This window comes from Cinclus cinclus, chromosome 22 (assembly GCF_963662255.1).
Source record: "Cinclus cinclus chromosome 22, bCinCin1.1, whole genome shotgun sequence".
NCBI lineage: Eukaryota > Metazoa > Chordata > Aves > Passeriformes > Cinclidae > Cinclus > Cinclus cinclus.
This window is the reverse complement of record NC_085067.1, coordinates 6,775,493-6,791,838: the sequence shown is the minus strand read 5'-3', so window position 1 is coordinate 6,791,838 and position 16,346 is coordinate 6,775,493. Positions and strand designations below refer to the sequence as shown.

Genomic DNA, 16,346 nt, shown 5'->3' with positions numbered 1-16,346 from the left:
CACAGAGAGATTCCCACAGCATTTGGGGGGTGAGGCCTCAGGATTTATACACAGCACAGGGCTCACAGATGCAGTGGGACCACAGCCACCACCAGCTTTAAATGCAGAATTTCTGGGGTTTCTGCAAGAACCGAGAGGAGGGTTTCCTGTACAGAGAGAGTTGAATTCCTTGCGAAGGCAGGTATTTCCCAAAGATACTCAGGTAGCAAAGACATGGTGTGTAAATGCCTGTAGAGATCAACTTTCTTCCACCAGCCAAAGCTGTTTAGTGTGGAGTGGTTTGAGAGGGCTAACAGAACTCCTCCTTCTGTGGCACTAAAGCTTTAAAAACTCACCAGACTTCCTGAGCAAAAAAGTCTTTCCTCAGGTCAAATGATGTTCTTAACATATCTGGAATACTCAAGTCATGTTCTTGATGTTTATGTGCCTCAGTTCTTAGTGGGCTCTCCAGTGCTGATAACTAAACATAGAACAAAAAGGCTGTTTGAATATTATTTCCAAACTGGTGAAGTTTAGGAACTACCAGAGAACATCTAACAAGGGTATAAATGTGTCAGATTCCCAGTCCAGCATTCAAGCATTGGGAAGAGTTTGAAAGTGGCCTTTGGGCCTCTGGCTGCTTCTGTTCAGCTTAATTGCCAAAAAGTCATGGTCTTTGTAATCTCTGGGTGAGTCTAGGAGCACAAAATCACTTGGGAGTGGAGTAGGTGGAAGAGGATCATTCAGCCCTTAGGTCTGTGAAATGAGCACCATGGACTGTGGAGGATCACTGAGATCCCAGCAAGGAGAGAGTCAAAGGAGGGGAGAAGGACAAGGAGGAAAACATTGGTCGGTACCTCTGAAGTGATGGATGTCTGCAGTGGTGGCTGCACTGCCACAGCTGTGGGAAACAAGTTCCCATCTCTTCCAAGTGCCATTTTCCTGTCCCACAGGTGGAGGTGAATGTGGGGGCTGTAGGTGATGTGATTCCCCCATGACAGAACCTCCTCTGCATTCCTGCTCCCCCTTCCAATCCAGCAGACAAGAAGGATGCCTGAAAGAGCCAAGACAGACAAATGCAGATCAGTAAACTCCAATGTGGTGACTTCTCCAATTCGTGGGAATAACCAGCAACAGACAAAGTGCTCCTCTGTCCAGACTGTGCAAGGGGAGCAGACCCAGGTGCTGGTTCCACCCCTCCTGAGGGGTCAGGAGCAGCAGATATCTGAGGGTGGGGCACATCTGCCTTTTGAAATCTCTGTTACATTTTAGTTTTCGGTGCTTGGTCTTGCTTTTACATAAGAAATCACTTGCACTTCCCTGAAAGACAGAGTGACTGTTGGTCAGTTTTTGTAACACTTTCCTGTGCAGCTCAGCTAGTTTGGGCATGGCTTGGCTTTTCAAATAGATTGCAGACTGATGGAGTTCTGGGACTAGAATTCAAGATTCTGATAGAGAGCAAAACCTTAACTGGTGAGATGGATGCACAGATTACCAACTACATCTCATTGGCAATTCAATCTTTACTTTCAGCTAAAAAATTGAAGGGCATGGTGTGTGGCAAAGTGTCACATTTGCATCCATGAAACAGATAAAACTCTTCTTCAATGATTCATTTAACAGTTTGTAGTTTGTGGTCAACCATATTACTAATATTACTACTAATATACCATATTACTACTACACTTGTTTTGAAACAAAACCTTGTTGCATTGTGTCCATTCACTCCAGACAGATCCCTTAGAATTTGGTTTTGTTCCCTCCTTGCTAGGAATTTAGAATTGTAACTCTCCTCTTAAGTTTGGGACAAATAACATTTTCAAATATCAAAATGTCTTGATAAATAGGAAAAAGCCCCCATATTTCCTTTCCATTCTCTGTTAGTGTGGAAAGGGAAGCTGACAGCTTTGTCTGACAGAATTTCTGTAGGATGCTCTGTGTGCTTTCTGTCTTTTGTGAGTGTGGCTTTGAATGCTGGTTTTGACAACTACATGCTGCAATTTTGGGTTTGGTGGGTACAAATGAGGGCTCCAGCAGAGGAGCTGTGCAGCTGCAGAGAAAAGCGGAGGGGGGGTTTACAACATCTACTGAGATTTGAGAAAATGTTATTTTACATTCTTCCTGCTTAATCTCGGCAAGAACAGATGTGGGAGAGACCTGAAGCAGTCAGAGCACAGCCCCTGGATGGCTCAGCTCTGTGTGCTGCTCACGCTCTGCCTCTGCTCATCCCAAGCACTGCCAGGGAGGGAGGCTCCTCTGCATCTCCAGGCAGTCTTCAGAGGAACAGCCAGGGAGGCCTGGGATAAAAGATATTGCCAACATCCAGCCTAAATATCCTTTGATCCCCTTTAAGCTGATAACACCCTTTCTGTTCCTCCTGGACATGGAGCACAGCCTGTTTATGTATTTTCAGTGTGTTGTTGTGCTCCTCTCTGTGATTTTTCCTCTTGCCTGTGCTTTTTCACCAGCTTTGCTCCCTCCAGTGCACAATCCAAGTATTTCCCTTTGAAGATACTGGAAGCACCCGACAGACTGGGCTTTTCTCTCAAAGCTCTACCTGTCTCTAGGGGCCTTTTCCTGGTGCTGGCAAGGCATTCCATAGGAATTCAGTGCTCCATGGGAGTGTTCTGTAGGTGCCCCTTGGTTTTATACAGATTTGATGGACACAAACCCAGCAGCTCTCCCCTTCTACTACAGAAATCTTCCACCATATATGTAGTTTTCTGGAGGGGAAAAGGATGGGTTTGTTGCTCTGTGTGTGTCTACAGGAGAAGAACCAGGGAAAATACGTGGCTGTTTCTTTAATGGATTTCTATTAATGCTTTTACATTTTGCCTCTTCTTCCCAAGCTTCTCCCTTCCCACTAAATAACCTATAACTGCTCTCCTGGTCAGGGATTCTGCCCTGCCCCAGCTGCTCCAGGGTGGTAAACCAGCACTGTGGAGGAAAACAGGGGAAAAAAAAGATGTTCAGCTCAATGGCATTTCATTCTGCCCCAAACCAACACATACTAGTTCAAACTGTTTCTGTAAAAAAAAATAAAATAATAAAAATAAAGGAACAAAAACCCCTCACTGAGAACAATGTGAAAATTAGCACAGCAGGAGAAAGAAACAAACCAACCAAAATATTGTACCTGTGTTTTGATCAGTAGCTGTGGGGTGTGTGTGGAGCAGGAGCAGATTAAATCAGTGCTCGGTGGGAGTCCTGGGCTCTGTTCTGGCTGGGGCAGCAGCAGCCCATCACTTCTACCAGAGAGAAGAATGCAGTGTCTTTGTAAGGAACAAACCTCCAGCCAAATTCCTTCCTGGTATAATGTAACTGACTGCTGGAAAGTTCAAAAAACCTGCTAATCATCTTACAGAGAGGGCACTGAGCTCAGGAGCTCTGTATCCAACCCAGCTCCTCCAGAGTCTGATGGGATTTGGAGCTGATACTTGACAGAAAACCAAAACCCCCTTTTGCTGTCTCTAAGTGATAATGTCAAGAGAGAGGAATTATTTTTTTTCACATTATCCCAAGTGTAAGGTTTTTTCATTAAGCCATCTTAATTCCAGTAGTAAAAATTACACTGTGTTCTTGTCAAGTGGCAAAGTATCACCTAATGACACTGCCTTTATTTCCAACAGGGGCAAGCAGGTCTGCCTGGAGAGAGGGGCATTAAGGGATTTCCTGTAAGTGCTGCACTCGGGGGTGGGTGCCAGGCTCAGGTGAGCTTGGTGCCTGGCACTGTAGGTGCCACTGGCTGGCCTGGAGCTGCTCCAGTGCTGAGCTCTGCTGGCTCCAGCTCAGACGTTTGTTCCACAGACACCCTCAATTAACAAATCCCTGTGCAAATGAAACATCCCCTGGAGGGCATCACCCCAGCACAGGAGTTGTGCTTTGCCTGCAGATCCTCTGGCCAGAGCTGGGCACACACAGCTCTCCCTGGGTCCCAGGAGTTCCTGGCACTACCAGAGCCCAAAGGTGGCCACACTTAAACAGCTCAAGGTCCATCAGCTGCTCTCAAAACCCTCCTGCACTTCAGCTGGCCAAAGCTGAGCTGGAAACCCTGTAATGAGATTAAGAGATGTCTCCAAATGATTTTTTGGTAATACCTGAACAGATGCACAGAGATGTCTGCACTGGCACATGTGGCCAGTGCAAACAAATCACTGGTGTTGAAGGTTGGCTGACAGAGATCTAGAGGAGAAAATTGGGGTTTTTTTGGCTGGCAGCTTCCAGAGAAGCCCCTGAGCCTCTGGGAGGGTTCTCATCTCTCTTCCTTGGTTCCACCTCATCATTTAGTACAATTCACACAACCTTTTCTTCAGTCCTTCCTCCCATGTTCACCTCTGCTTTGCAAATATCTCAGGGATGTCCAACAAGTTTGAGGAGCCCAAGCCTTTCCACTCTATTTTAGGTTGTTTTTTTGCTCCATGTCTAGCTTAGAGTGGTTTAATCTCTCCCTGTCATCTGTTCTTCAGAATGTGCATGAACTTCCTGGCTGGGGGGAAGCATGAGAGCAATGTTCACAGCACAGAGAGATCTTTGTTCAAGAAAAGCTTAATGAGCATCTTCAGAGGCAAAAAGTGATGTGTCTAATTAATGAAAGCAGAATGGAGGACTTCTCTGTTCTAAATCAAGATGAAAATGTGCATGTTTGGGGGAAAGGAGCAATTTGTCTGTGGTTTAGCATACAGTGTTGTTCATTGAGAGCCCAGTGAGATGTCTATGGCCTTGCTGGGGCCCAGGCCATGGCAGGTGGTTCCTCCTGCAGCTTGGCCACTCCTGGACAAGTTCATTTGTGTTAGAAGTGGTGGTGACCTCCTGTTAAGCTGACAGGAGCCAAGGCAAAGCTCAGGAGAGCACTTTGGCCCTTGGCATGAAGTGCCAGTCCATGTGTTTTCTGCTGGTGAAATGTTCTTTAATTTGCTCCTTTGGTGGGGAGGGATCCAAGGGGTGCAGGAAGGGTCCCCAGCCACTTGTAAACAAGTTTTCCTTCCTTTGTTTTAGGGTGAACCAGGCAAGAAGGGTGAGGAAGGTGACAAAGGCACTGATGTAAGAATTGTTTCTACTGTTTCGTTTTCGTTTTTGTCACTTTGCCGTTTTGACAGGTGGGTTTGGGGGGGGGGGGGGGGGGGGGAGGGGTCAGAGGTTGAATCCACAGTTAAATGTGCACAGCAAGTGGGGATGTGAGCCTTGGGTTTGAATTTAATGCATGCCAGAAATCCTGGTCTGTGAGGTTTCCTTGGCCAGGTTGTCACCATGTTCTTGAAAACCTCTGTCCCCAGAGGTTGTTCTGTCAGATGGAGCTGATTGGGAATTCCTTCCTATTGTCCTTCCCACCTGCTGAAGGACAAACTCCCAGAAGAGATCAAACTACATGTGCAGAGCTTTGGAGTTCTCAAATCTCTCAATCCCTGAAATACTTCCCAACATCTCTTTGGCCCTTCAAGCTCACATCTAAGGTGACAAGGACAACAAACTACAGCCTGAGTGTACATGAGGAGCTCTTGGAACAGGGATTTCTCCTGCACTCCTACTTAGGTTATCTCCTCTTCTGCATCTTTTCATTTTTAAGCATCCACACTACAGAGTTTGGTGCTATGAAAGTGACATGATGGACAAGAAGGCTGTTCTGCTACACATTCCAATTTTAGTTTTGTTTTCTTTCTTCCAGGGGGAAGGTGTCCAACAGCTTCGAGAGGCTCTGAAGATTCTAGCTGAGAGGGTATTAATCCTTGAGCACATGATAGGAATTCATGGTAAGCACTGCTAAAGTTTTCTTCTCTAGGGAACCAGGGGCTCTGTTCAGGTCTGATGGTTAAACACCCTCCCATTCTCCTGAGCTTTCTGCTGTCTGTTCAAGCCACATTTTCAAAACTAGGTACCATGACTTAGGGGTGCTTAGAACTGTTGTTCCACCAGCTGTACTACTTCCTCTGGCTTTCCAGTAGCAGGTGAAATGACCCTTATAGTGATTTTTGTTACAGCTCAGGCAGCCAAGTCATGAGCAGCAGCTCAAGCCATGTGGCACAGATCATCCAGCAGCTTCCCACAGAGCTGCTTGTTCAAGTCTTTAGGCCAGATCATTTAATCCTGTTAACAGCATCTTCCAAGTGACTTGAACACCACTGAGGCCCTTGCCTTGTACAGTACCACGTTTTGCAGAGAAAGCCCAGACAGTGCTGCCACATCACCCTGAAAATCAGTGATCCCTGAACATTTTGTGATCATAACTTACATGAAATCTATTTTCACAGTACATTCAGATAGATTTTTGTGATCTCTTGAGGTGGTTGGTTCTTCCATCCCTGGTGCAGTGTGTACATCATCCCTTAAAGAATGCTCTCTTCCCTAACCACAGTATGGTGTTGATTATTGTCAGATTGCTCCTTTTGGGGTAGCTGAGGATGAACTCTCTCACAGCTGCCAAAACCTGCTGTGACAGTTTCTCCCCTTTCAGAAACAAAGTTAGAGGCAAAATATTTGGTTCTGCTATCCCAGCCTGTGAGCAACAAACCTGTTCCTTGGCACTGACCAAGTCCCAGAGCACTTTTCTGTCCTTGACACATGGACCCTCATTCCTGGCCTTGCTTGTGAGCCCACCTCACACATCCCTCAGATCAGCATCCACTTCTACTGGGATGTGGCCTTTGGATATTGATTTAAGCTATGGAAATGCTAAACAGCTAAAATGCCCAGCAGTCCTAACAATGCCTCACTACACAGGAATAATGCACTTCGGGCAGCCCCTTGGGATCCCAGCCCTGTCTGGAGCCAGCAGTGCTGGGATGGAATTGCTGCTGGACCCTTCCAGTGCCAGGGCATGGCTGTCCTGGAGCCTGCTCTGCTCTGCTCTGCTCTTCTGTGCTCTGCTCAGTGGCCTCGTGCTCTTGGAGGCCTCAAGTGCTATTTCCAAAAGCAACAGGCAGCAACAGCATAAGATTTTTGGGAAACCCTGAATCACAACCCAGTGATTCAACCACACTCACCCTGACCTTACTAAACACTAATCCTGCTTCGCTTCACATTTTCGTTCCAAGGGTAGAAAAATAGATGTTTATGCTGTTTTGCTTTGAGCTGGTGGAGGTACCAGGGAGATGCCCACTCAATTTCCAAGGCAGCAATGGTGCCAGCTGGGATGATCTCCAGGAAGGAGGGAAAGGGGGGTTCCCTGGATGAGTCCCAGGGTATTTACAGGACCCAGGACCTGGGCCTCCTTTGGCTTTTGCTTTGTACCTTCATTTATAGTGGTATAAAGCAAGAAATCACCTCTTAAGAAATCTTCTGTAGACCCTGGGACTGGGGTTCACAGAGCCTTGCCCCAGTAGAACTGCCTGGTTTAGCTATTTTTCACATTGTGTTTGGAAATACAGCAGACATAAGGCATGTGTTGCTGTTATTTTGAAACAGTCATTTCAGCAAACCATTGTATTGATCTGTTACTGCTTGGAATGGAGATGAGTTATTTACACCCATGTGTACTTCTATACCAGTGTAACTGCATCAGCAAAAATGGATGGTTTTTAATTGTGCACCGTGGTTAGGTCATATTTAAACACCTATATTGTATGACTTTAGGGGGAGGTTTTGTCCCATAAGTATTGATAATTGTATTCCTACTCTGTGCTTTCAAAATAGTTCAATTCTTTAACTTCACACATATTTTAGGCCCTACAAAAATACTGTTTAGAAAGGGAACTTGGAAAGTAAGGAATATTTTCCTTGTGCAATTATGTTAATCTTTGTGCATATGGTTAAAAAAGCCCCAACAAACAAAGAGAAAAAGACATTAAATAACAAAAAATATTTTCCTTGAGCACAAACCTCCCTGGGCTGAAAAGCACCACAGAGGTTTAAGTCACCTAGCGCCAACTGTCTGGTCATGTTCCCAGTGTAGGTGTTAAGGATTTGATCACAGGTCCTGGGGCAGCCCAGCTTTAAAACCCCACTCAGAAATGCCAATCCCATGCTCTCATTTTCCCAAGAAATGTCCCATTGAGAGTGGTTTCCAAAACCACAGCCACCCAAGCAACAAGGCAAAACATCCCAGCAAACAAACCTCTCCTCTGCACTGGGAGGGCAGCTGGAGCTGACCTGGCCTGGAAGCTGCAGAGAGCAGCCTAGCAGGACACAGCAAAGCCCAAATTGTTTGGCAGGGTTCAGTGCCAGCAGACAGAGCCCAAATCCTCTGGCAGCCAAAAGCTCACTGGAAACAGAAACGCTGCCTCGTGGGATCAAACCAAGGCTGGCACGTTGGGCTCCTGGCAGGGAAACACAAACATCCAGCTCTGGAGGCAGAAGGAAGAAGAAACTGGGGCATTGGAAATGATGAGGCAGATCAAGCCACCAGCATCTGTTGCTGAAGAGTGGCCCAGAGCAGTGTATATTTAATTTGTTTAGCTGAGGGAAGAGCAGGAGGTTGTTACCTGGAGGCACTCGGGAGCAGGGACAGCCACCATCCATTCCCAGCATTATTGCTGATTTGGCTGCAGCCCAGGGTGGGTCAATCCTTCCATTCAATCTTTTCAGTGCCTCCAGATGTCCTTTCCTAGGAGTGAAATGGTGCTTACACCACCAGCTCATCCTCCAACACCAGGAGTCTGTGGGCAGTTCTAAGGAGCTGCTGCAGCCCAAGTAAATTCATAATTGATAAAAGAGCAGCACTTTAGAAATGAAACTACAAAGGAGAGCAGGCCCTGCTGTAGGAACACTTACCCCAAAGAGTTCAGGAAGAGCAGAGGAGAAACACGTAATGCAGGAATAGTGTGATGGCAGCAAACCTGTATCTCCAAAGCTGCTTCCTGCACAGAGAGCAAACAGGAGGGAGGACACTGCTCCTGGAAGAGGAACCACTCAGAAAGGCCCATGAGTGTCTCCTCAGCCTCCCCTGTTAAATAGAGCTCTCCCGTGACTTTCTCTCCTTACAGACTCTTTGTCTTCCATTGAGCCAGGCTCTGGACAGGATGTGATCCCGGGCTCCCCCCTGAGAACCAGCATCAAGATCAAGCGAGGAGGACCCCGGCAGCCCCAGGCCCACCAGATCCTCTCTTCACTGCTGGATGAGGGTGAAGCCAGAAGGAGAAGCCACCGGATGAAGTAGGAGCATCTCCCTGCCCTCCCTGCCTGCTCTCCAGTTAATGATACAGTACCCAGTGCTCAGCTGCACCCTGCAGATGGAGTGGGTGGGAGGCTGCAGTGTTGGTGGCTGGGTTTCCTTCCCTGGCCAATTCTGAGCCCTGATTGCAGAGAATGACTTATCCATAGCTCAGAGAGGGTTTTGAGAACGTTTTCCTTGATTTTGTTGTTTTTGCCTTTGGAATAGCAGTTGTCAGGTGTCTCAGAAGCTGCCTACAGAAGTGACACCTCCTGGCTGTGCCTCAAGGGTTTAACCCTGCCCTTGTTCCCTCACTGCCCTTGACAGTCACTCAGTAAAGCTCTGCTTAACTGGCCCAGCCCACCCATCTCACCCAGACCCAGAGCCGAGCCTCAGCCTTGTCCACTGCTGCAGTTGGAGACATCTGCTTTTATTTCCTGTGCTGGTGTCACACTGACTTCCAGGTGTGACTTCCACAGGCCATGGAAGCATGGCCTGCAAGGATTTAATTTTAAACAAAGAACAAACTAGAATATAAAGTACATTTAAAAGTATTACTCTGAAAATTCAGGTGGCTCTCTGGACTTTAGCAACAAAATCCTGGCTTTTCATGTTGCTAATTGCATGTGAGTGACATTATTTCTATTTGTGGTTGTCTAAACAAGGACTCTTGATGCAAATGCTCATGGCAACATTGGCTTTCTATCTTCAGAGAGTTTAGACTGTTTCTGTGAAAACATAGGACGGTTTGCATGAGATAGGATGGAATTGTGCAAGAATTTTCCCATACTGTGTTCAGCTTGTGCATACATCCAGAGATAATTAATTTAAGTGATGGCAGTAACTATTCACAGAAAAGGACATTTTGCAATAGTTTCTTAATCCTACAGCAATCAGGAAAAATGTTTTCACAGTGTTTTGTTTTAATCTGGTGAGTAAATCCTTGCCATTTGGATCTAGAGACAGTGTAGTAGTAAACCACAGCCTAGGGAATTAGAGTCTTGTCAAGAGCTTATCTTGCACTGGGAGTTAAATACAGAGGCATTTTACTTTTTGCAATAACTCATTATTTTAGGGGAAGTACCAGCTTCCAGGTTTCAGAAGTTGAACCTGCCCTTCAGTGACAAATGAATCACTCCACCTGCTGTGCTAACCAGGTTGGACAAGCTGATGTCATTCATGTAGACAGTGATTTTTGTTAGAAGGAGGAGATTAATCAACAAAACTGACTGGACTATTTTTTACTTTTTAGTTCCCACACTCTGACAGTTTTCAAATTCAGCCCAGGACAAAACTGAGCAAATAGAGTTGTGTTATTGCCCCTCTGTCTCTGGTTCCTGTGCAGGATACAGCTGTGTGAGCCAGCTGGGCTGCACTGCTGCAGTGGTTCTGCCAGAGGCTTTCCAAAGAAAACACTCTACAGTCCCTGTGTTCAGCACCCCAAGTGATCTTCCCAAGGCAAAGCCCACTGGAAATGAGGCTAAAAATGGAGGAGCTCTGCCAGCCCAGCATTAGGCACACATTAAATTGACTGGCCATATACACTGTAAACATGGCAGTGCTACCAAAACAGACATCCAGTCCCAATCCTTCCTCTGAAGAGCCTGGCATTTTCACAGGTGAGCAGGTTACAGGCTCCTTCAGCATGGCTGAATCCACCATGCCTTCACTTGGCCCTGCTCTTTAGCAATCCAGCCATCCCCAGCCAGGTGAAATGGCATAAGCTGATGCTGAGCAAACACCAGAACCTTGCATTTACTGCTGTCCAGCTGCATAACAACCAGCTGTGCTGGAGGCAGTAGGGATCCCTGCCCTGCTTTTGCATCCTCACCCTGCTTGGCCAGTGTTGGGGCTCGTTCAGCACCAGCCCACCTGGTTCAGGTTGGGTTTCTGAATGATTGAGTTTTCCATGGGACATTTCCAAGAAATAAGCCCAGAGCTTTGCAGGAGTCTGGGGAGTTGCCTGGCTGCACTCTGAGTTGCAGCTGGAGTGTGGTGTGGGGAGACAAGAAAATGAGTAAAACTCAAATCCACCAGGTTCCTGAGCTCAAGGAGCCATCCTGTATTTGCAATCCCTTTGGGAGAAGGAAATAAAGCCTCTGAGAATGCATCTGAGCTTCACACCCAGCACTAACTCTAAACCCAGCATTAACTCTAAGGATGTCTATGGTGCTGTAAGAGCCCATGTCTCTCCTTCCACTACTGGCAGGGCAAGAGCTCTGTTTGTGGCCAGCCAAGCAAGGTGCAGCCATGGGAAAATTCTTGGAATAATCATTCCATCTAAGAATTAAATATCCAAAAAAAGGATGTTTCCTCATTTTACAGGCTGATTCCTGTGCAGGAATTGAGAAGTATTTGATTACCTCTGTGTTGAATTGGGACCATCTTGGTCTGGATCATATGGACACTCCAAGACCTCACTGGTGGCTTCCAGGAGATAAATCAGCCAGTTGGTGTTGGAAAATCAGGCCTGAGGAGTGAGGAGAAATCTCAGTTCAGTCGGAACTCGTGCACTGGGCAGGCTGGTGCCAGCTGTAGACGAGGCCAAAGGCACAATCTGTCCTCATGGCAGCTTCAGGAACCAAAGCCAGCCAAAGCCATCTTTGGAAATGGGGAAATTCAGTTTCACTGGTCCTGTAGCCACAGGGTTGAATTTGGGGAAGAGGGAATACAATAAGGCCATTTTTACTTCCCTGACACTTCAGAGGCTTCACACTGAACTGAAAGAGAAATCCTTCTCCAAGTTTGTCTTCTGAATTCAAAGCTATTGCATGAGCTTGGTGAGTGCTAATGCTTTATTCACTCACATTGCTGAGGCATTCATACTGACAAGGATTTGGAATTTTATATTATTTAAAACAAATTGCTGACAAGATGAAAGGAAAATTTAATGGAAGTTGTTTTCAATTAAACCTGCCAAGTCAATTGTCAAAAGGCTGTTCAGGTTTGGGTTGAGACCACTTTAATTATTGATAGTATGAGCTATGTAATTTTTTTCTCCTAGCTTTGTTTAGCTCCATCTCTCTGATGAGGTACTGTAACTTTAATTGGGGGACACCAGGATTATACTAGATGGACTTTCTCTCTCTGCTGGGATTTCATTCCTCTTCACTCACATGAGAGCTGTACCACACTGTGGTGCCACCCCAGTTTAATTACATTTAAAGGTGAGCATAGCCTCACATACTGACATTAATGACATTGATGACCAAGCAAACCACTCCAACCACATTCTCCATCATAGGCAGGATCCTGAGGTTAATTTCAGCCAGGGCATATAATGCTTCTTGCCATGTCTATGTAACTTAGGGGATTTATTTTGAATGCGTGCTCATTTAGAAATATATTTTAATTGAAATGTTTAGTGCTTTATCTTACATACATACTGTGCAATACCATAGTGTGTTCTTTTTCTTTATTTTTTTTTCCTAAGACTTTTTTGAAATTCTTGATGTTTGTTTGAGCTCCAGTGTGTTTTTGACTTGGATCAGCTCTGGTAGTAGTAGTGTTTTCCTTGCCCTGAGCTAACCAGAAGCAGCACATTGCACAACCAAAACCCTTTGCAAGTCATGCACCCTCACATTCACCAGCATTCTGGAACTCCTGGGAGGCAGGGAATGCTCCTCTCCAGAGGGTCTAATTTGCACTTACTCTAAGGAATTGATAGCAACCCAGGGAAATAGGAATAAACTAGAGAGAAGAGCCCTCACCTGCTCCCACCAAACTCCACGGTCATTTTGTCATCAACTTCCAAAGGAACAGCCATTAAAAATCAGATCAGCCCTGGAGCAGCACATGCAGGTGCTGTGTGTCTGCCATGAGCTGCTGTCATGTGGGACCCTGAGCACTGTGACAAAGGTGTCTAAAGACAATCAGCTTCTGGAATTCCCTCGTGATCCAGTGATTGGAAACCCATCCTCCTCCACGTTTACAGCTTCTGTCTGACTCAAGATGACATTCCACTGGGGGTGTATGGGTTCAGCTACCCAGAGCCTCTGTGATTTCTTGATTTCCTGTGAAACCAACGGATTGAAAGGTGCTATAATTGTTCGCACAGCACATTCCCAGCCACAGAAGGAAATGGTAACTTGTTCACCAGTTATTTTACACAGTACCTTTGTTATTTATATCACTGTGTTTCGTATGTGTGCTGATGGCCCTGGCTTCTCTCCTGGGGATCAGCTTTACAACATTTGGTCTTTCCTAGGACAGCCATAGGCAGTATCTTGCAATCATGTGTAATTTCTTAACTTAGAGCAAGAATAAATCTCATCTGACAGGATAACTCATTTATGGCAGGCTTTACTGTTTGTTGTAAACACAAACTGTTTGTTCCACCTCTTGCATGGTTACTTATCTGTTTTCATATTGCTATGTTATTGTTCAAAATATCTATTTCTCTTTATTTGCTATGGGGTTTGTTACTGTATATGGAATGTTTTGTATTCAGCATTTTCTTACGGAGCAGAGTGGGAACAATATTCAAGGACCCACAAATACCAAAGACCTTTCATGTAATGCACTGAGAAATAAACTTACTGTAAATGAATATCAGGTCAGGTGTACTCTATTTACAAAGTTCAGAGCGAGTTCAAGCAAACTGCAGCCTGAAATCAGGGCAGCTGCTTTTCCTTCCTGACATCTCAGCCTCCTCCTTGCAAGGCTCTTAAAAACAAGATATGCACAAAGGCCCTGTTTCTGGGCACCTGCTGTGGGTGAGGAGCAAAAAGGGCCTTTCTTGCCTAAAACCAGAGCTCAGTTTCCCTGCCCTCGGTGGGACTGACTCCTCTGCAGATGTTGGACAGAGAGACCTGTCTCCAGGACACACAGAGTCACCTCTGCATTCCCAGCCACCAGCCACAAACACAGGCACATCCCAAACCCAGGGACACATCCCAAACCCAGGGACACATCCCAAACCCAGGAGATCACCCCAAACCCAGGGACACATCCCAAACCCAGGAGATCACCCCAGACCCAGGGACACATCCCAAACCCAGGAGATCGCCCCAAATACAGGAACACATCCCAAACCCAGGGACACATCCCAGACCCAGGGACACATCCCAAACCCAGGGACACATCCCAAACCCAGGAGATCACCCCAAACCCAGGGACACATCCCAAACCCAGGAGACCACACCCCAAACCCAGGGACACATCCCAAACCCAGGAGATCACCCCAAACCCAGGAGCTCATCCCAAACCCAGGGACACATCCCAAACCCAGGAGCTCATCCCAAACCCAGGGACACATCCCAAACCCAGGAGATCAGGAGATCACCCCAAACCCAGGAGCTCATCCCAAACCCAGGGACACATCCTGCCCTCATGGGGAGGTGTTTTAGCTCCTCAGGCAGCCTCTCAGGTGAGGTCACCTTTGAGCACCTTGCTGTGCATTGCAGAGTGAGGCTCTCCCCAGGGATCTCAGCTCTGCCTGGGCTCAGTGAGGGCACTCAGACGATGGCTGCAGCTGACTGTGAGGGGAGAATGAGACAGAGAGAGAACTGTGCTCTGCCCAGCAGTGTAAATTAAAATCTGCTGATATTCGCTGTGTTCCTCACTTCCCCAGAAGTTTTCTCACAGTACAAGGAAGTTGAGTTGGCTCAGCTAAGACAGCAAGGGCTGCCCAGACCCCTCCCTGACATCCCCTGGTACGTCCTGGGCATCTGCCTCCTCTAGCAGCCTTTGGGTGTTCTCCGAGAGCACCTCTGGGCTTATGGAGACCCCCAGAGTTGTCATCTCTTGAGGCAATTCAAAGTACCAGAAGAGGATGAGGGTAAGGACCTTCTTTTAACCTTCCCACTCTGGGAACAGCTGCCCCTCGAGGTGCAGCACCTCTGTGCTGGCAAAGGGAGGCTCTAGGGAGGACCTGGGCTGTTTCTGTGACAGATGTCACAGCTCTGGGCTCTGAACTTGTTTTTCATATCCCAAAGAAAACAAAAGATATGTAAATCCCAGCCAGTGTTTTTTCCCCTCCTGATCAGATTGCACTGCAGAGATGCAGATACCAAAAGTGCAGCAAAGGCTGAGCCTTGTAAATGCTGAGAAATGTCCACAGAGTCGAGGCCTCTGCTTCACAGGGTGTTTTGCATCACTGATGAGGACATGCTCAAGGTTACCTCATACCAGACATTCCCATGCAGCACTTCTCTGAGTCTCTCAGGGTGTATTTATCTCACTTTTTGAGTCCTAACAGCTCTAACTCCGATGTATTTATCCTTGCAAAAAGTCCTCTGAGGGAAGGCAGCTGCGTTAATCACCACTGTACAGATTGGGAGTTGCTGGATAAAAGGCTAAATTAATTTCTTGGGACATTTGTGGCTGTGCTGGTCTGCCAGGCACCAAATTAGCATCAGGCCCATGTTGGTCTCTGGGCCATTATGGCCACTGATTGTAATCACAGCAAAGGGAACTGACTTCTCCTGAGCTTAACACAGCCCAGGAAAATCAATGGCAGAGGGGAACACATTGAACTAGTAGCAGGAGCTGATTAAAATAAAACTATTTATTCACAAACAAAGCACAGCTTCTCTTGGAGTTCACCGCCTTAACTCTTCATTAACCTCATGCTCAGCACCAAGTGTCTCTTTAGCCAGCCAGGCACTGGCACTGTGGTAAGAATGGCTCTGGCCATGAATGTAGTTGGAATTGTCTCCACATTCCAGCCTGGGGATGGGGAAAGCAGTGAACCTGAAAAAGGAACAAACTCACCCTAAACTTCCCAAGCAACACTATAGGAAAACAGCTACAACACTGTAAAAAGGAAAAATAAGCAGGGAGACTACATGACCCTATTTACCCTCTAAGAACAGTTCACCAAAAACAGTGACAAGTTGCTTCAAGGATGGATTGGGAAAATGTGACTATTCCAGGCTGAAGGATGCTGTTTGTTTGGCATCAAGGAGAGCCTGGGAGCTGCTCAGGCCTCACTTTGTTAACTCTCAGCCTTTTTGGGAGAGGCAGAGAGAAACAGGAGAGGTCTTTCCCCTGCCACATTCCACTTCTAGCACAGGATCAAGCACTCTGTGGCAAAGCTGATCCCATTTTTGGGCTCCAGTGGGAAACAAAACAGCACACACTCTCTACAGCATAGCAAGGAAAGGTGTGTCAGCTATGGGCTGGCAGATGAAACTTTTATCAGTGATGAGAACTGATTGTTGGAACACTTTGCCAAAGGATGTGGTAGAGTTTGCACTCTAACATGGTTTTCAAATGACAAGAGGTCTTTCTTCTCCTAAATATGTATATATACATATATATATATATATACACACACACACAC

General features: G+C 46.5%; 1 protein-coding gene across 1 annotated transcript in view; it reads left to right on the top strand.

The window, feature by feature from the left end:
• Window positions 1-10,185, top strand: part of COL26A1 (collagen type XXVI alpha 1 chain) — a 160,991-nt gene extending 150,806 nt beyond the window's left edge. The window contains exons 13-17 of the mRNA XM_062507127.1: window positions 3,609-3,653; window positions 4,975-5,019; window positions 5,642-5,726; window positions 8,895-9,063; window positions 10,137-10,185. Of these exons, the coding sequence (XP_062363111.1) occupies window positions 3,609-3,653; window positions 4,975-5,019; window positions 5,642-5,726; window positions 8,895-9,063; window positions 10,137-10,185 (393 nt within the window). The remainder of the gene's footprint in view (window positions 1-3,608; window positions 3,654-4,974; window positions 5,020-5,641; window positions 5,727-8,894; window positions 9,064-10,136) is intronic.
• The last annotated feature ends 6,161 nt before the right edge of the window (window positions 10,186-16,346 follow it).